The 23,095-nt window shown below is 33.2% G+C and overlaps 1 protein-coding gene across 5 annotated transcripts in view; it reads left to right on the forward strand.

Moving 5' to 3' along the window:
- Positions 1 to 23,095, forward strand: part of LOC146993359 (CUGBP Elav-like family member 2) — a 1,246,960-nt gene that overhangs the window by 774,863 nt on the left and 449,002 nt on the right. For all 5 annotated transcript variants that reach the window (XM_085807867.1, XM_085807868.1, XM_085807865.1 and 2 more), the window contains one exon: positions 9,667 to 9,749. In XM_085807867.1, coding sequence (XP_085663993.1) covers positions 9,667 to 9,749 — 83 coding nt within the window. The remainder of the gene's footprint in view (positions 1 to 9,666; positions 9,750 to 23,095) is intronic.

A 23,095-nucleotide genomic window follows, 5' to 3' on the forward strand; every position in this document is an offset into this window, starting at 1 on the left:
TTCTTAATGTTCTGGCTACACACATCTTTTAAGCTTGCAAGTGCCTTCCTAAGATTTCAATATAGACATACCATTTAATTCTCAAATTGGTTTTAGGAATCTCAAAAGAGTTAATTTGTACTTCGCAGTTAGTTAACGTCTTTTCTGTGTTTGCCTTGAAACGTTTTAGCTAATATACTTTATTGATGAAAGGAAAAGAGTTCTTTTAGCATATTCGTTTTAATGATAAACTTCGTGTATTTTAAAAGCAATTAGTGGAAAATCTCAAATAAGACGTCTTTAGTTTGAAAAGTAAGATATAAAGGCCCATTAGATTTATAATTTACAGAAAATGTTTATGAGAGGTGTTGCACAACATATAACAACGGCTTTCTGTTGCTAAGTGCCCAACTGGCATTCTATGCTTAGTTCAAGCAACTGCAAGGAAACAAAAATCTCCTCGTTACACTTGCTTTTGTGGGGAGCGATAAGTAACAGCTGCAGCTAATGCAGAGGTTATGTAAGTTGAGGAAAATCCCGGAATATCAGTCTGGTCCCTTTTCCGATCAATAGCACAGGTGCAGGAGAAGGTTCTTTGATTGGGCATTCGTGATAGGCTTTTAAATGTATGGGAGCCTCAAGGCACGAAAAATGTATTATTTCAGGCACGTACTTCGTATTAACCCCACGGCGGATTTTATTGGAATTGAAGAGTGCTGATAATCTTTAAATGTTCTCATATTTTTTTTCTTCTTTTTCTTCTCCAGTTCCGTTAATGCGTAAGTATTTTGTGCCATGGAAATGACGTTCTGCTTGCAGGGGTAATATGTTTTTTCGAGAGAAAACACGGAATGCTACTTTTATTTTACTTTTACTTATAAACCCGATATTTGTTTCGGATGAAATAATCTTGTATGACCGATAAACTATAGGAATATTGCGTGTTACATTTAAAATCAATAGTATTTTCTTTCCAGATACATTTGCTGCCGGTTAAACAAACATGAAACTTGTGTAGGCTTTTCTTGTTCTTTTAGACCTGCTACTTTTAAATTATAGGTTTTTACTGTGTGTAAACGATCTTGAACTCTTCTCTGATGTGTATTCTGTCTAAATTTCTGATGCTAATAATCTTGCAATTTATCTCTTCTTACGTTACTGCAAGGAAAATTGAATTAAATAAAAGAACGACATTTTAGGGAGTTCAAACTCATTTTAATGTTCAAATCAAATGTATTGTACAAGAAAATGCTAAACTGATAAACTAAATTCCAACTCGAAAATTAACTGAACAACTTATAACGTCTCTAGCCGCAATCGGAAATTTTCAATCTTCTAGTGCACAAAGGCTCTGCTGATTTAGTGTTCCATTCGATCGTAATCTTGTTTAACTTCTTTCGATTCGTAGTTAGCTGAGTACCTTGTTACTAAATTTGATTCTAATAAAAATTAACGAGATGAATAAATAATTAATAAAACTAACTTACATGCACTTAACACTGAAGCTATTAGCTTTTGTGTAAAGATATTCCAACTAAATCTAATCACTAAAATACAGAATCAGATAATATAAATTTAAAGATAATAATTTAACCACCCAGTTTTTAAGATTTCTCTAGTCGCACTGAATTAAAATGCAATGTCATCAAAATTGAACGATATTCATAAAGTTATAAATTCGATTACTTACCTGAACGTTCTAAAATATCTAATTTTTATGCCGTAAGTAAACCAATAACACAAAAATGTAATTTAGTTACAACAATTGCAATAAACTGTTGATAAAATATTTAATTGGAATAGTGCAACTTATAATATTTGAATCAAAACTGAGCATAAAAAGGGATAATTATTAAACACCTAACTCTCACAGTAAATCTACTTATTTTATGTTATTTCTATTATTTCTACTTGCCTAAATATAGGAAAACGAATAAAAGAGCATTAAATATTAAATTTGTAAAACTTTCAAATTTAACATGTGCTTTTTATAAAGTAAATAATTTGCTAACTACATTCCTATAACTCTTAAAAATTTTTAAAAATAAAAATTGGGATTTCCAAGCATGGATCCATTTGACTTCTCAAGGGACACGACACCACCCAACTAACCAACCAAATGTAAAAATACTTTTAAACGTAAAAACAACTTTACTATTTATTAATCGTATTCATTTCCGCATATAACTTAAAACACAAATATTTCAAATTAAATACATTGGAATGAGTGAAATAAATGCAGATACGTTATTCTCATATCTCTAGTTATTGTCAATGATCCGAGAAAATAAGTTAAATAGGAAATAAATTAAAGATCTGAAAGCAACTTTTGAAACAGTTCTTTTTTAGTATTTTGTTTGTACGGTGATTAAATAATGTGACATCATTTTTGAAATTCTTGTGGAACGGATGGCTCAAAATTATATCGAATTTTGAAAAGTCATTCCATATGGGATTTTTTGTGGATCTCAATGTGATTTGTTTACATTACTAAGTCAGATATCGTTGTTACAAACGTGATATACTAAATGACAAAGCCCCTTGATGCTGCAATATGCTTATAGGAATATCAGCCCGAAAATAAGCTTGGGTATTCCATTTTCTTCCCTATTTTCAATTTGGATCCTTTCCGACTACTTCCAAAATTAGAACTGTCTATAAAATGAAGATTTTTTTGTGGCATTTGATAAATCCAGATAGCTCTGCCAGCTGCTTTCACGTTACAGACATGATGGATACAGACCTCAACAAGTTTTTTTGTTTGCTTAAATGATCCTGCCATTATTTGCATTCCTTTGAGAAGCTCGTGTTTGGCAAAACAAACATAAGTTCTACAATTCTTCCACTTTTTTTAAATACAATCCTATAATCGTCACTTGTTTAATTAAGTTATAAGGTATTTCTCCCGCCTTCATGGTGTAGTGGTCCTGCACGCTGGGACGGTATTCCAGAGGTCCACGTTCGATTCCGGGTGAAGGCGTTCTTAATTTTTCATCTTTTCTGCTTCCAAAATATTTAGTGTATCTACAGTGGCGCCCGAACTAAAAGGGGGTTGGATGAGGATTCTCCTCACCCAGGATTTGGCGATTGGGCCCCCTAAAAACTCCAGTCGCCCTTTAAAAGGGGGGAGTATATAAGGTATTTCTCCTGCCTTCCTAGCGTGCCTTCGCAGTGTAGTGGTTCTGCACGCTGGCCCGGTATTCCAGAGGTCCGCGGTCCGATTCCCAGTGAAGCAGTTGTTAATTTTTCATCTTGCCGGCTTGCAAAATATCTAATGTCTCTACAAAGTATTAATATTTAATTTTCAATACACAAACAGTTGAAATCTAACTATCTAACTCAGCATAATTCTAATCTCTTTTGCCATGCTACCGTAAAGTACTATTTTCTAATTTAACTTGGCACAATAATGAATTAATGGAAATGAATTGATAATGATCTCAGGCTCCTTTCACTTTCATTATCAGTGAATAATTTAAGAATCTGACAAAATGTTTCTCAACATAAATTTAATATTTACTGCATTAAATAAAAAATTTTCGAGAATATATGCATATACACATAATGTCACGAATACCTATGTGCATTGAAACACAGCAAGAGCGCTTAATTTTATCATAACGAAAATGACAGGGTCTTAAACTTTCTTTTTAGAGCTTGTAGGTTTTGCAATGAAATGGATTAGGTAAATAACTGAAAAAGCAAAAACAGAAATGGAGAAAAATAAAACACTCTGAGTGATAGATAACCGAAAATACGTCCAATTAGGAGGTATTTCTCCCGTCTTCTTAACATGCCGTCGAGATGCGATGGTCAGCACACTCGGAGCGTATTCAAGAGGTCCTACGTTCGAGTACCGGCGAGAGTATTGCTCATTTTCCATGTCTCCTACTTCAAAATATCCTAAGGTCTCTAACAGTGGCGCCCGAACTAAAAAAAAGGTGGTGGATGATGATTCTTCACAACCAGGATTTGGCGATTGGGTTCCCTGGTTCCCAGTCGCCCTTTAAAAGGGGCAGTATATGGGATATTTCTCCCCTTCTAAGCATGCCTTCGTGGTGTAATGGTCAGCACACTTGGCGCGTATTTGAGAAGTCCGAAGTTCGAGTCCCGGGTTCGAGTCGCATTGCTCATTTTTCACTTTTTTTCTTCAGAAATAACCTAATGTCTCTACACAATCATTTGATGACCCTGTAGCAATATGTTCATTGCTGCTTCTGTATTCCTTTACTTGTGTAATTGAAAGTTACTAAAAGTGAATAAATGCGCAAAGTGAAAATTAAATTAAATATTATAATCTAAACACATATATTAAAGCAAAAATGAAATAAAATAAGAATTCAATCTCATGGAATGAACGAAAATTGTATGAGACTAGATTTGCGAACTATACAAAGCTCTAAAATCTAGAAAGTAACAAGCTGTTGCGAACGAAATTCGAAGTCAGGATAAAAACAATAATAATATAAATTCAAATTGAAATTGAGAAATAAATCTACTTATGCATTTTCATCAAGAAAATGGATGTTAGAGGCGATTGAGTTTCAAACTATTCGAAGGAAATATGTTTTTAAATGTATGTATCTTCAAGAATTTAATCTTTAACATTTTATGGTACACGTATATTTATGTAAGTGTAAGGTAATTCCTCAACAATTTTAATGATTGCATCCGTATATCCGTACACACTTTGATTCCAATGTAATTTTAAATTAATTAGATGCTTCAAGTTTATTTTAATTCAGTACTGCAGCTATAGCGCAGGGCGGATTTAATTTTTTTTTTAATTTTTAGGTTATTATTATTTTCTTTTTGCATATATATGATAATTTATTACAAGATAAATTAGATTACAATTTCAGACAAATAATGTTTTTAATTAAAAAGTAAAATTATTAATTACACTTACAAAAAATTAAAATTTAAATGAACAAGACCAAATTAAAATACGAGATTTTTATGCAAAGATTTTATGCAATTATGATATCATTTTCTCTGTGGAATCTTCAAGATGTGGTCAGTGAAAAATTGATACTATCATACTACATGTCATACTCAGTCTCAGTTTCTGTTCGACTACTCGAAGATTTCAGAAGGCAAATGATATCATAATTACATCAATAATTACACATAATTTCTCTTATTTTAATTCGTCTTCCCTCAAATTTTGATTTTTATATTTACAGTAAACTGTCGCTTTTAGCCAAAGACTGTTGACATTTTATTTTGCAGTAATAAGTATTTATAGTTTATAATTATAAATTTTGTTAATAGTGTTTACTTTATAATTTAAGAAAAAAATTAAATTGACTGAAGTTGTAATCTACTTTAATTAATTATTCTATATAGCAGATATTACGCTGGACTTCAGTCTTACAAATCCTATTTACATACGTATTTGTTTTTGTTATATATATATACCAATATATACTATCGTTTGTTAAAGACCAAAAATTGAAATTCATAGGTAATAAATTTCACATAATTCTATAAATGCAAAAGGGATTTAATAAATGTTAAAAAAGGGAACACTTCAAACAAGCAGTACCTTAATTCAAAAAGCAATGACATTTAAAGTAAGAAAAAGTAATAATATTAGAAGAACTCAATTAACTTCAGTGCTACTTCGTCAGGAGAAGGAAAACTGAAATCAATTGAAATCTCTCTTCCACAAAAATCCTTGTTTTTCTGTATCCAGAATTAGCCTATGAATCATTAAAAAAAATTATATTATATATAATACACACACACACACACATATATATGTAAGATAAAATTATATGAATCAGAATAACTATAAACATTAATTCTTCCTCTTTATTCTAAAATCGTAATAACTTCTCTGCATTGCGTCATTTCTAGATCACTCTATGGCCCGCGCAACTCTGATGACGTAATAATTAAGAACTGAAACTGTCCTTGTAAACCAAAACTTTTCTCTTCGCGTGCCTCCATTTTGCATAACTAGGCACTTCAGCTTTTGCCCTCTACTCTGCTAAGATGTAATTTCGCTGGCTTGCTTTCTATTCCAACAATATCAAAAATGTAAATCTTCTGTGGAAAGGCACGACTAGAGTGCCAAGTGATTGTGGCCACAAATATCAATTGGAAATAAAAATGGAATTAAAACTGCCTCGACTGCCAAGTTCTTTAAATACTACGTAATCAAAATTCTTCTTCAATATGGATCTAATCACGCATCTACACTGCTCCGTCTATTTTCCTTTTGCTTTTATTATGTCAATTAAGCCGGCAGGATAGTTTCCTGCAGCCTGAAACCTCAATGGAAAATTTAATTCAGCTCTTTAAATCATCGTTTTGTGATAAATCCAAGATAACGTGAAAGAAGTGAATCATCAAGTTTGTTTTTTCAGTGTTTAAAAAATAACAGATCATTCTTCTGCTGTGGTATTTTGCAAGTGCTTCAAAAAAATAATCACGCGTAGTGTTTACAGATTGAAAGTAATCTCTCGATAAATTGAGAAGTTCGAATGCCTAGTGAAAAGGAATATTTAATTTGCTTCGATCTCTACAATATTTAGAAAAAAAGTGCTTTAAATCATCAGTGAATTAACGTTTAGGAATTCAGCATTACAGTGGGTTCAAGGTCGATCTGAGTTAAGTGTTTGCAAGTATGTGCGACAGAAAATTATTTGCGCTTCTGCTTTTTCAACAGCTCAAAAATTGTTACGTTCGTGTGACTCTAACTCAAAAACTAAATCATTTAATATGCTGCGAATTCTATAGTTTTCATTTCAACTTTGGTTAAAATTTTCTGCAATTTGTTTTGAGAAAATCTGAAATTCTTGTTCATTAATTTTTCTAATTTTTCATAATTATGTGTAAGCCAATTAAGTAACAAATTTTAAGCTATTTAAATTATTCATAGGGAAGGATATTAAGATAAGTTTTTATGTTTTTGAAATTTTGTTGAGAATTTTGAATACGAATTTTATAATTATTCTAAAAATAAAGGTGTAAAAAATAAGTGAAATTGTTACAGATACGTAATATAAAATTATGGTAAATGCATGTTAAAATTTATGGGTTATTGTGTGTTAAGAATAGTATGATGAGGGTGTACTGGTTCCTTCAACAGAGGCCTGTAATTACCTCTGTACAGTTGTTCCTTTTACGCTCTTCATGCAAGGTAATGTTGGAGGCTCTCATTTTATGAGTGTGTGTAAATTTTTTATATTATTATTATTATACTTTTTTATTATGGAATCTATTAATGCAGTTCTCAAAGGCCAGTTACCTTAATGCAAGGAACGGAGGCCTTTTCAAGTGACTGTCTAGGCACCCTGGGCCACCAGTGCAGAGAAACACTGGTTAGCTCAAGAGGACAGCCCTATTGATGGATATGTTTGTTTAGAAGTATTGGCGAGGCTTCCAGTTTGGTAAAATCAGGAATTGTAAATGAAAGATGATAACGGTGAAACCATAAATTATGAAAATCTTAATCCTATTATTTATTCATGTTAAATTATAATTTATCAGTATAGAAATCAGTATCATAAATATTTATGTGCATTACATTTAATTATAAGTAATGATTATGTAAAAGTTTTTGTGATATTCTGTAATAACAAGAACCTTCCCTGAAGAATTATGAATATGTAAATTCTCAAACAAAAAGACTTTTGGACTGAAATGCTGAAAAATTCAATAGGACTCTAAAAATTAAAGATTTATTTTAAAAAAATTGATATTTATAAATTATACTTTACAGGGCAAAAATTTTATGATTTTTTTTTTTTTTTTTTTTTTTTTTTTTTACATTTGCTTGTGCTTTAACTCTTTTTCTTTAAAAAGGCTTCTCTGTCGCTACGCCTTTTTCTTTTTGAAGGGGGGAATATGTAAGATAAAATTATATGAATCAGAATAACTAAAAACATTAATTCTTCCTCTTTATTCTAAAATCGTAATAACTTCTCTGCATTGCGTCATTTCTAGATCACTCTACGGCCCGCGCAACTCTGATGACGTAATAATTAAGAACTGAAACTGTCCTTGTAAACCAAAACTTTTCTCTTCGCGTGCCTCCATTTTGCATAACTACGCACTTCAACTTTTGCCCTCTACTCTGCTAAGATGTAATTTCGCTGGCTTGCTTTCTATCCCAACAATATCAAAAATGTAAATCTTCTGTGGAAAGGCACGACTAGAGTACCAAGTGATTGTGGCCACAAATATCAATTGGAAATAAAAATGGAATTAAAACTGCCTCGACTGCCAAGTTCTTTAAATACTACGTAATCAAAATTCTTCTTCAATATGGATCTAATCACGCATCTACAGTGTTCCGTCCTTTTCCTTTGTGCATTTATTATGACATATATATGTACATATATATAAATATATATACACATGTATCATACATAATACGATACAAAAGAAATTTAATATATAAGATAAATATTTAAGGGAAAAAAGGCTGAATATTTATATAGGGTATAGACAATTGAAGAGTAGCTTTCACTTTCATATATAGAGTATATACTCGTACAATGTTTTTTGAGCACCGTGAATTCTTACCTGTAAGAGTCTCCGTTATATAGTATGCATGTTAATGTAATACAAAAACTGAAGGCTGTTCTTGAATTAAAAAGCCTTGCTTAAAACACTGACTTACTGATTCTGTTCCTTCAAATTAGGGCCCACCAGCGGCTGAGTGGTAAAGACGCTAAATACTGGTAGTTCGGTCCAAGGTTCGAATCCCGCGAACGGACTGGCTGCATGGGAGTGTTCGTGGTTTTCCCCATGTGTAACGTGTATACGAGCCAGTTTCCCTTAGAAAGTCCTCCACGAAGACATCCCTCCAGATAGCCTTCGTGTGCTTTGCCATAATTGAATAATCCAATAATCCAATCCTTTAAAATAGGAACTTCAAGTTTATTTTCCGCCTCCTGATTTGACTCATAACTATGAAAAATACAGCTGTGGGGAAAATGGGGACTTTTCCCCCACTTAATTTCGATTCAGCGTTTCCGCTTCATGGAAAGCATACCAATGAAGGCTTACTGATGCGATGATTGAAGTGCGGTCTCAAATGACGAGAAGAAAATAAATGCTGCGATGACGACACGAATTGCTATCGCAAATGAGGGGACTGACAATGACGTTGAAGGACCTTCTTTAAAGTAGAGAATATAGTCGTCGCAATTTGACCAACACTTGCCAAACAGTTGCGGAAAAGCGGAACCTCAAAATTTAAACTCCGTTTAACATAGCCTTTCTAATTGAGATCTGAAGCTTCTGTTTCCAAGCTAAACATAGCTTTCAAAAATACCCATTACTAACATATTTCGTCAAATATCCCCAGTTGTTGAAAGACTGTTAAATGCGGCATATCCATTCTTTCAAAACCCTTAATATGCAAAAAACAGTGCTAAGCATAAACGTTTCCGCACTAAATAATAACAAAAAATATTTACTCACATGTCAAAAAAATATTTAAAGAAAATTACAAAAATTGGTATAAGCATGTGTATGCATATATGCAACCAGAAACAATAAAAACGCTATCCGTTCATGTTTTTTTTAATCCTGAAATCTGGACAATTTTCAAAATCCTTAAAAGATCTGGATTTCATGAATGAATATGGTATTGGATATTGTATGAAAGTCACTTTTTCAATGAATAATGATTTTCACGTTAACGAAAAATATTTTCTTTCGATTTAGGTTGTTGTTTCGTTACATTTTATACAAGAAAAGCTGCAATGGATGCTCAAAATGCTCTCCACAACGTGAAAACTCTACCAGGGGTAAGTGGATAATTTTCATCAATGTGTGATAGCAGCTGTAGTGTTTATATAATAATATATTAAACGAATTATGTACTTCTCTAAGGATGAGTTGTTTCAAGACGTGGTCAGAGTCTTAGAACGTTAATGTAGTGTTTTGTTCTATGCGAAGACAATGCAATTTATATGCATTCAAAGACATGATTTCAACATTTTTCTTAGTATGAAATAAATTGTTTATAAAACAAAACAGTTAAGGTAAATAAATTTTGGATAATTTCATTTCAGTTGTTGAAGGCGTTTTAATAAACTGAACTACTTTTAGGACTTGTGAATTTTTTAAAAATTTAGAAATTTATGTCACTTTCCAGTTTACATTGTGATGACCACAAAATATGCATAATATTCCATTATTAAATTCAAACCCTAATCTTAGTGCACGTATTGGATACATAATTAATATTTATTGGCGAAACGTTTATAGGACTGTTATAGGAAACGTTTATTGGACTATAATATTGTTGCAATGAAAGCAAACCCATTGAAAACCCATTGAAAAATTGTGTCCATTGAAAACATAGTAACAAAATCCATCTATTCACAATCCATTTTACTTCTCTTCATAGAATTAATCGTTAAGTCATTCAAAACTTAATGTATATAATATTGAAGTTTAAAACTGAAGTTTTTCGTATTTTAATTTTAAGGTGCCCAAGCTTAAGTCGATGACAGTGGCAACGCTTGCCTTTTGGCCACGATAAAATTCATCGACGTGACCTGATGTTACTGTCAAACAAGTGAGATAAGTTACAAAAAACGTGGTCGTGTTTAAAGTTCGTTTGTCTGTATTAAAATATGTATGCAGCTCTTTGTAAGGACATTGAATACATGTAACACATTTAATTAAACAGTCTAAGTTCGATATTGATTAATTTCTCCCAAACAATGTTTTAAGAATTTGTGTGTTCCATTTGCTTCTAATAAGCGGAAAGACCCTCTAAAAATTGTGAGTACATATAAATTGAGTTACAAAGATTGACGTACATCCAGTCGGCGTATCTATGATTAAAAGGTGATACTTCTAAATGTTTTTTGAATCATTTTCTACAACAATTGAAATTATTTCAGATTACTAAGAGTGCCTAAAAGAGTTAAAGGATGTTTGACGTATGTGTAAAGAAAAGTATTAAGATTTCAGAAAGGGAAAATATTTAATTAAAATCTAAACACAATTTTAATTAAGTTAAATTTTCAGAAAAATTGCAATAACAATTTATCAAAAGTAGATTCATTTCAGTAAGTTTATGATGACATAATGCTGCATTCAACAGTTACATACACTTTAATATACTTTGGAAAGCAACTTCACTAGTAACATAGCAAATTTTAAGAAGATAACATATTAAATGGAAAAGCGGAAAATTAATAAACAATAAAATACCTAACCTAATACCTGTCTTTCAGGAAAGAAAACTCTTTCTGCAACTCATACCTCGAGAAACGTTAGTGATTTGTTACCCATATACTTTAATCTGCATTTAAAATTCGAATTATAGTATATTTTTGCATACATAGCTCATCGTTTCCAAGTAAGAAAATTTTTCCTTTATAAGTTAAATTAAACACCTGGAATTCTTTTGTACCGAAAGGAATAACCATGTTACACAGTTAAATTTGATTTTTCTGTGCTTTCTCCATTTTTAATATGGGTGACTTGTTTGGAAGTTATGAAAGAAAATATTAAGTTGGTGCAGTTAAAATGTCAAGCTAAAGCGACATTTAAATTAATTTTTAAAGTTTTTGTGGATATTTAATAACAGCAGTGGTTATTTTCTAAACAAATAAATTCGAATTCTTAAATATTACAAAATTACTCTTTTTGTAATGAAAATACTTGCTAGTGAATTGGGGTACATTTTATATATAAACGTATATTCAAACTACATAAAAGTTTAAAAACGACATGTAGTAATTAAATACCTTCAAAGATTTTAATGTGTTTAAATAAAAGATCATTTGTTTTACCTAATTGAAATGCAGAATGCAAAAGAAGCTAAATAGCTCCTTGCAAAGACAACAAACAGCAGTTTTGTATCTATGATAATATTTATTGTAGTCCTTATAATTTTATTCTCAACCTCAGAAGTTGAGCAGAGTAAAGTCTTAATCATTCACGGAAGAAACGCAATAATTTTAATAGTTAAATACAATGATTTTAACAGCCATTAGTAGCAACAGTAGTTTAAACACAATAATTTTAATAGTAGCAGCTGCGTGGAAAAATGTAAATTTATCCATTAATTAATGTAATATTAAATGGATCTAAACCTATTAAACCTAAGGCTCACAAGAAGAAATGAAAAGAAAATTGTATCACCAATAAAATTAATTATCATAATGCTTGTTTTTGCCCAGTCCTTTGTCCCAGTCGAATTACAAAATACTATCTGCATTTCTCAAAAAAATTAATAAATGAATAAATAAATAAAATATAAATACTCGAAATATTTTTATGAACTGATTTAAATGCTTTCCATCATCATAAGTGATTCCCTTTACGAATTCATATTTATTGTTTTTTGGATAATTTAAAAGCAAGCAGCTCAGATTTCTTCCTAGCATGATTGTTCTTTTAACTATGTTTAGAATTGTAAATTATGAAAAGAATTCAGAACTTGCTTTAGGGGAAAAAAATCCATTATTTTCGAAACTGCACCGTTAAACTCCCAGCTCTCCCCTTTCCCTAACTTACTTTACATTTTTAGGAGAAATCCTTTCTGGAGAATTTCTCCTTTTTGAATCATTTGCATTGCGTGCCTGTGTGAATTAAAGGAAGCGTTACAGTAAAAGTGCATTACGTCTGTAATCAGTTCCATGTATTAAAAAGAGAGGAGGGATTAAAAGCAAGCCGGCTATAAGGGTGTAGGGAAAAAATATTTTTCCTAATTAAATCCAAAATGGAAGAAATCACGCCACGGGTTTTTACCGCTTCAGGAACAGATACGTTTTTATGTTTACAAATACATCTGGAGTGAAAAATAATATAAATGAATTACTGCTTTATAACATTCGTTAGCCCGTCGTGAAAATTCCTTTGCGTTCCAATTGTATTTCTTAACATTCATTTACTGCATACCTTCGACAAAATTGTTTTGATCTGAAATTAATGCACTGGTACTCCAGGACACGAAGATAAAGAACCTCCATTGATTTCATGAGCTTCGATTACTATAAACTTCGCAAAATAAAGTATCTTCGCTGGTGAAAAATAACAGGAATTGCTCAACCGTGCCTAAAACCAGAATTTAAGGCTTTGTAATAAACGCATGACCAGGAGAAAAATGATACTACTGTATTTCAGCAACTTTTTTTATTTCTTAAGTTGACATATATGTGTTCACGTTACTGAGAGTAAATAAAATAACAAGGATTTAATCGCAAAGAGCAAGATTAAAACCAACAGTGCATAGTAAATTCGTTGTTAAAGTGACCATAGTTTTCTTTTGAAACAATTAAAATATTAATCTAACTAATTAATTACTCCAATAATAATTTTGAGTCCTTTCTTGTTGCATAATATTAATAAGTGGTGCGTGCGAAACTTTGTAATGAGTTTTGGTTTGGAGCCAAAAGCGTTTACATTTACATACATAAAAAACGTATTTAATTTCCTTTAATGTTATTTATTTGCTTATTGTAAAATGTACTTGTAAGTTACAGCTAGATTTTTTTCTGTTCAGTTAATAAGCATTTCAAAATCTGAACACTGCATAAAGTAAACGTATTTTAAAATTTCCTTCTGTAATTAAAGAGAATCTATGCTCTTTATTATTATTTACTAAGTATTCCAGTTGAAATAACATTTACCATAACATTCTTAGCTGCTATTCATTAAAACCAAAGCAGCTGCTTCTCATCTTTCGTTTTTTCTGTATAAGTGATATTTAAGCCTATAACCCAAAATCATTGAAGCATCAAAAATTAAATACATCATTGATACGGTAATAATGCATGAATTTGGTTTGTTACAGCACAGCATCCTCTTTGTTGACTTTAATCATTCTCTTTTGCTTAGTCTTGTTGTAACGGCTAATAAGAGTAATCTGCAAATTGCAATAAATACGTGTTTTGCGTTTATATTCTTGCGATGTTAGTTAGTAATTACTACATTTTCACTTTATTTCAACAATAGTTTAAATACCGCCACTAAATATATGTATGCGATCAAACTGTAATGCATCACAGCGAAGTAAAGTAGCTTGAATATGTATATTTCTAATACTGACTAAAATATTTTTTAAAATATTGCTTCAGATAATATTTAATAAAAGAGCTAGCCACATTTATTTTGACAATTTCGTACATTCTTCACTTAGATCTAGTTTCTCTAGACGATATCAGAGAAGGAAAGTGTTTCAACAACAAACAGAAAATGCTACCCTTCTGCAATGTAAATAATAGCCAAATTTCCTTCAGTGTTTCCTTAAGTTGATACATGTGTTTCAAAATATATTCAATAACATTATTAGTAACAAATTCTTCAAAGTCCACTTAAGCCTGTGTATAAGATAAAATAATGTTAATCAAAATTATAATTTAAACTAGTAATAACTCCTCAATTCCCGCTCTAAAAATCGTAATACCTTTTCTCGGCTGCGTCATTTTTAAATCAGTCCATCATGCATGGACTAACATCATGCATAGCTAACTCGGAAACCCGAACTCAAAGTTTCGAAAAATGAAAGGTCTCTAGTCTAAACCAAAACCTTCTCTTCGTGAGCCTCCATATTGGATAATTGCGTACTTTTAGCTTCAGCTCTTCTGCAGTCAAGATACATTCTACTTCGGTCCGTTTGCTTTGTTGTGCTGCTTACTCTGCCATTACCTAAAATGTGATGCTGTATACAAAATTGTCGAGTACATATTGCTCCCATAATCATGTGAGATGAAAAATATGCTTTGATAATTAGTTCGTATCCATCAATAAAATTATATTCCATTCGGCCACGTCTGTCTAATAGTCTTCCCTTCGAGTGTCATTTTTCTACTTACTGAGTAAAATCTCCCCACTATATAAAGCAGAGAACCATCGTCAATCTGTTGCAGCTTAATCCAAGTCATCTAATTCTATTATAAGGTCCCGCCTTCCTAGAGTGCCTCCGTAGTGTAGTGGTCAGCATACTGAGCCGGTATTTTAGAGGTCCGTGGTTCGATTCCCGGCGAAGGCGATTGTTAATTTTTCATCTCTCTGGCTTTTTCAATTTACCTATTTTCTCTACAATATACATATATGCAGATTAGAAATTAGTTTCGTTTATATTTCAGCTTTGAGTTTTATATTTTAAATATTATTCTTCCTTTTAGTACGTTTACCACTTTTAATTGATAATTGTATTAATTATCCCTTGATTGTATATATATATATATACATTCAATTAATTTTCCTAAGATACAATTAACGTAAAATCATGTAAAACGTTATATTGCGAGAGTTGTATCTCAATTCTGATAGCTGTGTATTTAGCTAAAATATCGGATTTTGTAGTTTCATGCGGTCAGCAAGTTATAGAGTTCATACTGCTAATTAAGAATAATTTAATGTTCTTCATGCTTCAACGTACACTTAAGCTGTTCAGTTATCTTGGAAAAATGAATTTCGTAAAAAACGCATTATATTCTTCAGTTCATAAAAGTAATTGGAACCTTTGCTTTCTAAATCTTTCTTTACTTTAAATGAGCGATAAATTGTTAGAAAATTATAAGAATTTTGATATGACATGATAGTTATCAAAACAATTGGTGGATATACTACACTCGTGTGCAAAAATTAAGGACGAGACGGTTTTTTCAATATAACTTTGTACAAAAGCTTTCCAAATCAACACATTTAATACCGTAAGATCCCCAGTACATAAGGACATGAGTAATGTAAGCAACACTTACTAAAAGAGAAATCAGAGGGATAAAAAGAAGCTTTATTGAAAAAGTAGCATGGAGCGCAATGCGACTGAAGGCCCAAACATCCCTGTGATGGGTGTCCAGCAAGAAACATCCGGTCTTTAATAGGGGATATGATCTCCCCTGACTGCTAGGTAAGTTTCACAGCGTCTGCCCATGCTGAGAATGATGGTGTCAATGAGTTGTTGAGGCATTGCTGCCCATTCGTCTTGCAGCGCTAATCGAAGCTCCGGAATCGTTACTGGTGGTAAGGTACGAGCTGCCAAGCGTCTGCCTAGAAAATCCCATACATGCTCGATGGGATTGAGATCCGGAGATCGTGCCGGCCAATCCATACGTTCAATATCTTCACTCTCTAAGAGCTGTTCGGCAGCTACTGTGCGATGACATGGTGCATTGTCGTCCATGAAAAGGAACTGCGGACCCATAGCGCCTCTAAAAAGACGCACATATGGAAGAAGAATCTCGTTACAATAACGGGTCCCGTTGACTGAACCTGCGTCGAAGATGTGAAGGTCTGTACGACTGCCAAGTATGATGCCTCCTCAAACGAGAACACCGCCACCTCCATACATGTCCCTTTCAATGATGTTCGAGGGATGATTGCGGCTTCCCCGCTCTCTCCAGATGAGTATGCGATGAGAATCGCTACTCAGACTGAATCTGCTCTCATCTGTAAAGAGTACTCGCCCCCATTCATTGTCTCTCCAATTCCGGTGCTCCTGGCACCACAGAGAACGCCTTCTCCGATGGGCAGGCGTTAGAGGTACACACCGTACAGGGCGTCGTGCAAACAGACCACCACCGTGCAGTCTTCTGGCCACGGTAAAACACGATATCGGTCGTCCAGTCGCCTGTGTCGTGTGTCTAGCGATTTCTCCCGCTGTCTGCCGCCTGTTTCTTCTGGCATGTAAGGCAATATACCGGTCATCTGCGGGTGTGGTTCCTCGTGGACGACCACTACTGAACCCCCGGATAGCTGTTCCTGTAGTTTGAAATTGTCTCCAAAGTCGTGAAACGATGCTGTGAGCAATTCCGAACTCTGCAGCCACACTTGTCACACTGCGGCCTTCCTCCAACTTCCCAATGATTCGACCTCGGGTAAAAGCATCCAGATGTCGTGTAACAGATTGATTATTCGCCATTTCTCGCTGAGGCAGCAACTCGGTGTGATTTTAACTGTTATACGGCGTGCAATCTCTTTGCCAGAAATACTGATCTTACACCGACAACATGCTTTATACTACTCAGACACTTCCCCATTACGTCTATCTGCATATTTGCGCATGTGCTACCGTACATCACCTTACTTAATCTCCTGATTGGTCTTTCTGTCCGCTCTGCCTCTTCGTTCAGCTGATATGCTAATTTTTCGAATTCGTCCTTAATTTTTGCACACCTGTGTATGCCTGTTATACAATTTGATATCAGGTTTTGGAATATCCTGACAATATTTCATGCTTTACTTTTTTTTTTCGACACATAGTTTGAAACATTTTGATATCGAACTTATGAATGATTTTAAACGGCATCATAAACGACGATTTAAACTTCATAACAAATTGCAAAACTCTATCTGGAAAAAGCATGAGAAAACGCAAAAGACTGCTCATTTCATCCTGAAATTTATAATCTTTTACGTTATTCGTTATGCATTTTTCTTTTATTATAAATTATATTTAATTAGCATTGATTTATATTTAATTAGCCATATTACAAAATAGCAGGGAATTTGGCATCATTTGGAGCATGTTTGGGTAAATTCGAAGCTAAGCCCAAGAACCGGAATAGTGCTTATCGATGCTGTGCCGCACCGAAGGGTACGAGTTCGAATCCCGGAGAAGGCATGGTTGTAAATGTATAATTTCTCTGCGGCATGGGGGCATTCTAAATACGCAGTGAGCCGAAAGTTCTCCCGATGAGTCCATAGTAAAGGAGGAGGGGTGCGAGATCCTCGGATCCTTCCCCTATCCCTGGATTGTCTCCTTCCAAATTGGGGCGGAACTGAGGGAAATCGTACTGTCACCTGTATGATGTTCAAGGCTGTTTCCAACGACAGGCGCGATCTTGCAATCCTTACCACGATTCGTGAGCTTGTTCTGATGTTACTCTCAGACAAATTAGATAAGTCACAACAACAGAAACAAATCCTTAAGCAAATCGGCCTAGGTAGCAAAGGGAAACTGCCTTAAGAATTTTTAAATAAATTACAAATTTATTATAATGTCAATAATCCTAGGAAATTAAACAATTTATCTGCAGTATAGAATGCTAAAGCAAGTAGAATGCAGTATAGAATGCAGTATTAAAAAGCATTTTTACTGTAAATATTCAAGTATAACTCAATTGGCAATACATACAATATTCTAATGGATTCTATCAGTGTGTTATAATTAGAAGCCAAAAAATGTGCAGAAAAAAATGAAGACTGCTGAAAATTGCATTGTTAAACTTATATAACCTCGTAAATTTAGAATTAAGTGACTAAAAATTGCTGAAAATTCAAAACCCAAAAAGCATTGATAGTCCAAGGAAAGTCTGCGGGAAGCTAAGCATCCCCCCCCCCATTTTTCATTTATCTTTTTTTTTTTTTTTTAGTAATTCACTGCGCTGGAGATATGTTCGTCATACAAAAGATTTTAGGGCATCTTGACAGTGTTTCATGTTTTACTAACTTATTCATCTTTTATTGCACAATTACTGAAAACGTTTGATATCGAATGCATCTGTGATTTTAAACGACACTTATGACAAATTTCAAAATCTTTCAGAAAGTGATGTAAAAAGTATTAGAAAAGCAATTTTTTTAAATTGAAGGCCCAGAGCGGAAAAATTATCAATATAAGGCTTTTAGTTTCACAAAGTGGGGTATATTTGCTTAGATCTGGGCCTTCATCTAAACTTTTCAAGTAGCAGTTATCTACGTTTTACTTAAAGCATGAGTTTTCATCACGAACTTAACTAAGCTGCAAAACAAGAAACAGATACAGAGATTACTTTTAACTTTGAATTTACTCTGCCTCACCACTTGTGAGAGTTAAACTAAAAAAATATTAAGTAATAAAAGTTATCTGTCACCAGGATCTACCAGTGAACACAATGTTTTCGTTTAATACAGTCTACAAGTTGAAGGGCAAATACGAACTCAAAATTTGAATTTACAAACCAAATTTACCTTGAGCTTCTACACTTACGCGAGTCAGTGGGTTTTTGCTAAGTGACAATATGGACGGCTGGGAGCCGATGCTAATTCAGATTTTCAATCGATTATGAGTTATTCTCCTAAATTTCTACTGAACTGCTTGTAACCCAAATTTACATAAATTTCTGGAATGAGCAAGCCCATGGCGTAATTGGACAGTAGGAAAGATATACATTAATAATCAATTTAGTTAGTGAAATTCAAATATAATGCCTCAAGTTGAACTTTACACACGTTTTAGGAATGTGTTTTAAAATTTAAAACTGATAATTATAACAGTTTTCCATAAACTGATGGAAAACTTCAAGCAACACTCTTTTATACCGTTTATGAACGTACAAGCATGACTTTTATGAAAAACAAATTGTGAAAGGACTTATGTCTTTTCTAATTTCAAACAAGTATTCAATTTAGAGGAAAAACAAGTTTTCGATATTTCGTTTCATAATATCTCAGTTATTGCTAATACTAAAATATCAAGCAGCTATTTCATATTGTCAGCACAAATGACAACAGTTTATATATAAATAGCATAAAAGGCAAAATAAAGACATATAATAATGTATAAAAAGTACACTTATATCCATAAATTAAGGATAATTCGGAGTCACGCGGAAATCGAACTCTAAAATAAATATATCACCCGTAAAATCACTACACACATTTTTAAGAATCGTATGCAAATTTCAGGAAGTAACCAGATGACACCGATGGTACGTCACAATGACGAGAGTGTAAGAGACTGATACATAAGGAATACAGGCAAAGTAGTAAAATTGTTCGCAGGCGCTTTATAAGCATTTCAGTGCAATAACGGAATAATTATGACACAAAGGACGCATTTGGATGATTTTTTACGTGGTAGAATTATCGGCCGTCTGGAATGTGGGCGTACCCAAATGGAAGTATCAGACGAACTTGGAATTCCCCAGAGTGTCATCTCCAGGCTTTGGCAACGATTCCAAGATGATGGTAATGCGAGTAGATGTTACAGCACAGGTCGCCCCAGAGTTACAACGCGAATGAGGACCAGTTACTGCCAAAAGAAATAGGGGGAGCACAGCCTCAGACCTGTCTCGTCAGCTCTCTTCAGCCACTGGTACGACAATTTCAAGGTAGACCGTGTACAGACGCTTAGGGCAGATTGGTCTATATGCTCGTAGACCTGTCAGATGCGTTCCACTTACTGCAACTCACTGTCGCATGCGGTTAGCCTGGAGTAGAGAGCATGCATTGTGGACACCGCAAGAGTGGGCTTGTGTGATGTTTTCCGACGAGTCCAGGTTTAGCTTGCAGTCTGATTCTCGCCGGACTTTCATATGGAGAGCTCCAGGTACCCGTTACCACCAAGAAAACATCATTGAACGACAGCGTTACGGTGGTGCAGGAGTGCTCGTTTGGGGTGGAATTATTCTGGGTTCCAGAACTGACCTGCATGTTCAAATTGGAACCATGACAAGCCAAATCTATCGGGACGTCATTCTGGAACAACATGTATGTTTGTTTCGGAGCACCATGGGCGCACAATTTGTGTTTATAGATGACAACGCCCGTCCTCACCGTGCAAACATCGTAAGCGAATACCTTCAATCGGAGGATATCACCCGTATGGACTGGCCAGCATTCTCACCGGACTTGAATCCAGTAGAGCACGTGTGGGACATGCTCGGCCAACAAGTTCCAGCCCGTCAACCTCCTCCTACATGTCTACCGGAACTTCGGAGAGCATTGCTTTATGAGTGGTGTAATATCCCCCAAGATCAAATCGATAATTTGATACTCAGCATGCCTAGGCGTTGTACGGACTGTATTGCATCGTCTGGGAGACTTATATCGTATTAACAATCATACCAACCATGTAATATTGTTTTTTGTAAATAGGTTTTTTTTTGTAATTTGCTCCATAGAGAAAAAATCGCTAATTTTTTTTAATAATATCAAAGATATAGCATTTGTTTTTGCTCTTTACCTTTTGTTTAATAAATAAGCTTTACATATAAGTGAAATTTGTTTGGCTTCTAACTCTTCCTTTGCCTGATTTTGCCTTAATTTATCCTTAATTTATGGACATGAGTGTATATAAAATTGTATTTTAGGAATGATAATTTTCTTGAAAGTACTTCAGTTCTGCTGCTTTTTAAAGTAAAAATTGAATATCTTTGTGAAAAATAAGTAAATCTCCATTTTTTAAAAGATGCAATATTTTTAATCGATAATATGACAATTTTTTTTTTTTTTTTTTTTTTTTTTGTTGTTGTTGACTTTCAGAAAAGTGAGGGGTTTGAATATAGTCAGGTAGCTTACATAACTTCTTAACATAGCATTTTTATATCTACTTAATTACTATTTTTTTCAAATTTTAGTATGATACAGATATTCTTGCTTCTAGTTTTGGAAAGTTCCCTAACTTTAGTGTATTTTGAAGGACTCTTCCATTATAATTATTTTTTGTGTTCTTCTAGTTTTAGTGTACTTTGAAGAATGTTTCCATTATAATTATATTTTTTTATTTTTAATTTTAAGTACATCCATACGACTCTTAGTTTTGTTGGAGAAACGAGTCCTCAGTATGTTGCCTCACTTCCAAGAGTTTCTTATTTCTGATAAGGTTCACAATTTTATACCCTTGTTTACAATAAGTTTAAATACTTTTTCTCTGTAGGAGGTTATTGATATCAGAGAAACGCATTATCACAATTATGAAGTTAAGAAGTCTTTGAAAGATATTTTATCAGGAAAACTCCGAAAGCATTTAGTCTTCATAACATATTTTCAGATTAATTCATCTTAAGACGAAGAAATTAGGAATGAAGGTGGAAACAAGAATACTTCTCGAATGTATTCTGTATTGGATTATAGTTAAACATTCCTTATTCCGCATTATTGCGTAAATCTCTCCTTTTGCAGTCTATGAACTTCTAAATACTACTGCAAAAAATTTATGTATACGAGCAAAAACAATTTCAGCATTATTTTATATTTCCCTTTTTTAACTTATCTGGAGACTTGATCGACACATGGAAAATTTCACTGAATCTTCCTTTCGCGTTGTACAAATTATACGCAATCATTTTACCAGTCAAAATGAAAATACCTATCTGCCCTTTTAATTCATTTGGATCAGTAAATGAATAGTATAAGGTATTTCTCCCGCTTCTTAGCGTGCCTTTGTGGTGTAGTGTCTGCGCGCATTCCAGAGATCCGTGGTTGGATTCCCGGTGAAGTCATTGTTCATTTTTCACTTCTTCCTGTTTCAAAAGTTACCTAATGTCTCTACAATAGTACTTAAAACAATGGTTTTCATTTTGTACTATATTTTGTTACATAAAATTTATGAATGTAATTTGTAAAAATTTTTTATTGCTTCAGGCTTTTAATCTATTAAAAAGCCTCTTTAAGTTGAATATACTTCCAAATTTTTACTAGATTTTTTTCCCTGAATTTTTACCTAGATTCTTATATTCGAGTGAATTTTTGCTTCTAACAGACTTGTTGAATATTTTTTTTTTTTTTGAGAAAGCCAAATACCAATTAAGGTTACCTATTTTTTTAAGTACTTCAATCAAAGGGAATTTTCCTACGTTGTGTGTCATTTCAAGACGCAATCACTTCATGCAAAATTAAATAAATAGAAAAAAAGAAGATTAACGTGACAGATTTACTTCTAATGTTAAAGAAAAGTATTAACATTTGTATTTCTTAATGCTACGAAGTATTGCCAAATAATACCCTCTAGTAATTGCATTTCTTCAAATTTTTCTTGTTATACATACATTCGATATATTGTTTTTGTCCCTAAATGTTGTTCAAAAGATAACACTTTGAGCAGTTCCAGCGCTTATTGGGATTTCGAAGCACTTACGTAATCTTTTATTTTTATAGTTTCTGCCATTCTTATGTCTTGATAACCTGACAACGACACAAGTAACTCGCTTGAAAAAGAAAAGTAAGAAAACTCGCTTTTTAAGTGGGGTCTAAACATCCCCAGTTGGGAAGAGAACAATAATCCGAAGCCCGTGGAATTCAACTTTCAAGAACTCCCTGGCGAAATAAATGCCGTTTTTCTTCGTTTGAAGCTTTTGTTGCTTTTGCGAGGCTTGAGACAGAAGTAAAAGTGAATCATTTCATTCAGAACAAATAAGAGAAACCCTTTTTTTGTTAAGGATAAAAAAGTAATAGTGCGTTTTCGAATTAAATTTTAAAGTTT

The sequence above is a fragment of the Stegodyphus dumicola genome, chromosome X1, assembly GCF_044657685.1.
Source record: "Stegodyphus dumicola isolate Sdum_Otavi_A_Nest chromosome X1, ASM4465768v1".
In the NCBI taxonomy this organism is placed as follows: Eukaryota; Metazoa; Arthropoda; class Arachnida; order Araneae; family Eresidae; genus Stegodyphus; species Stegodyphus dumicola.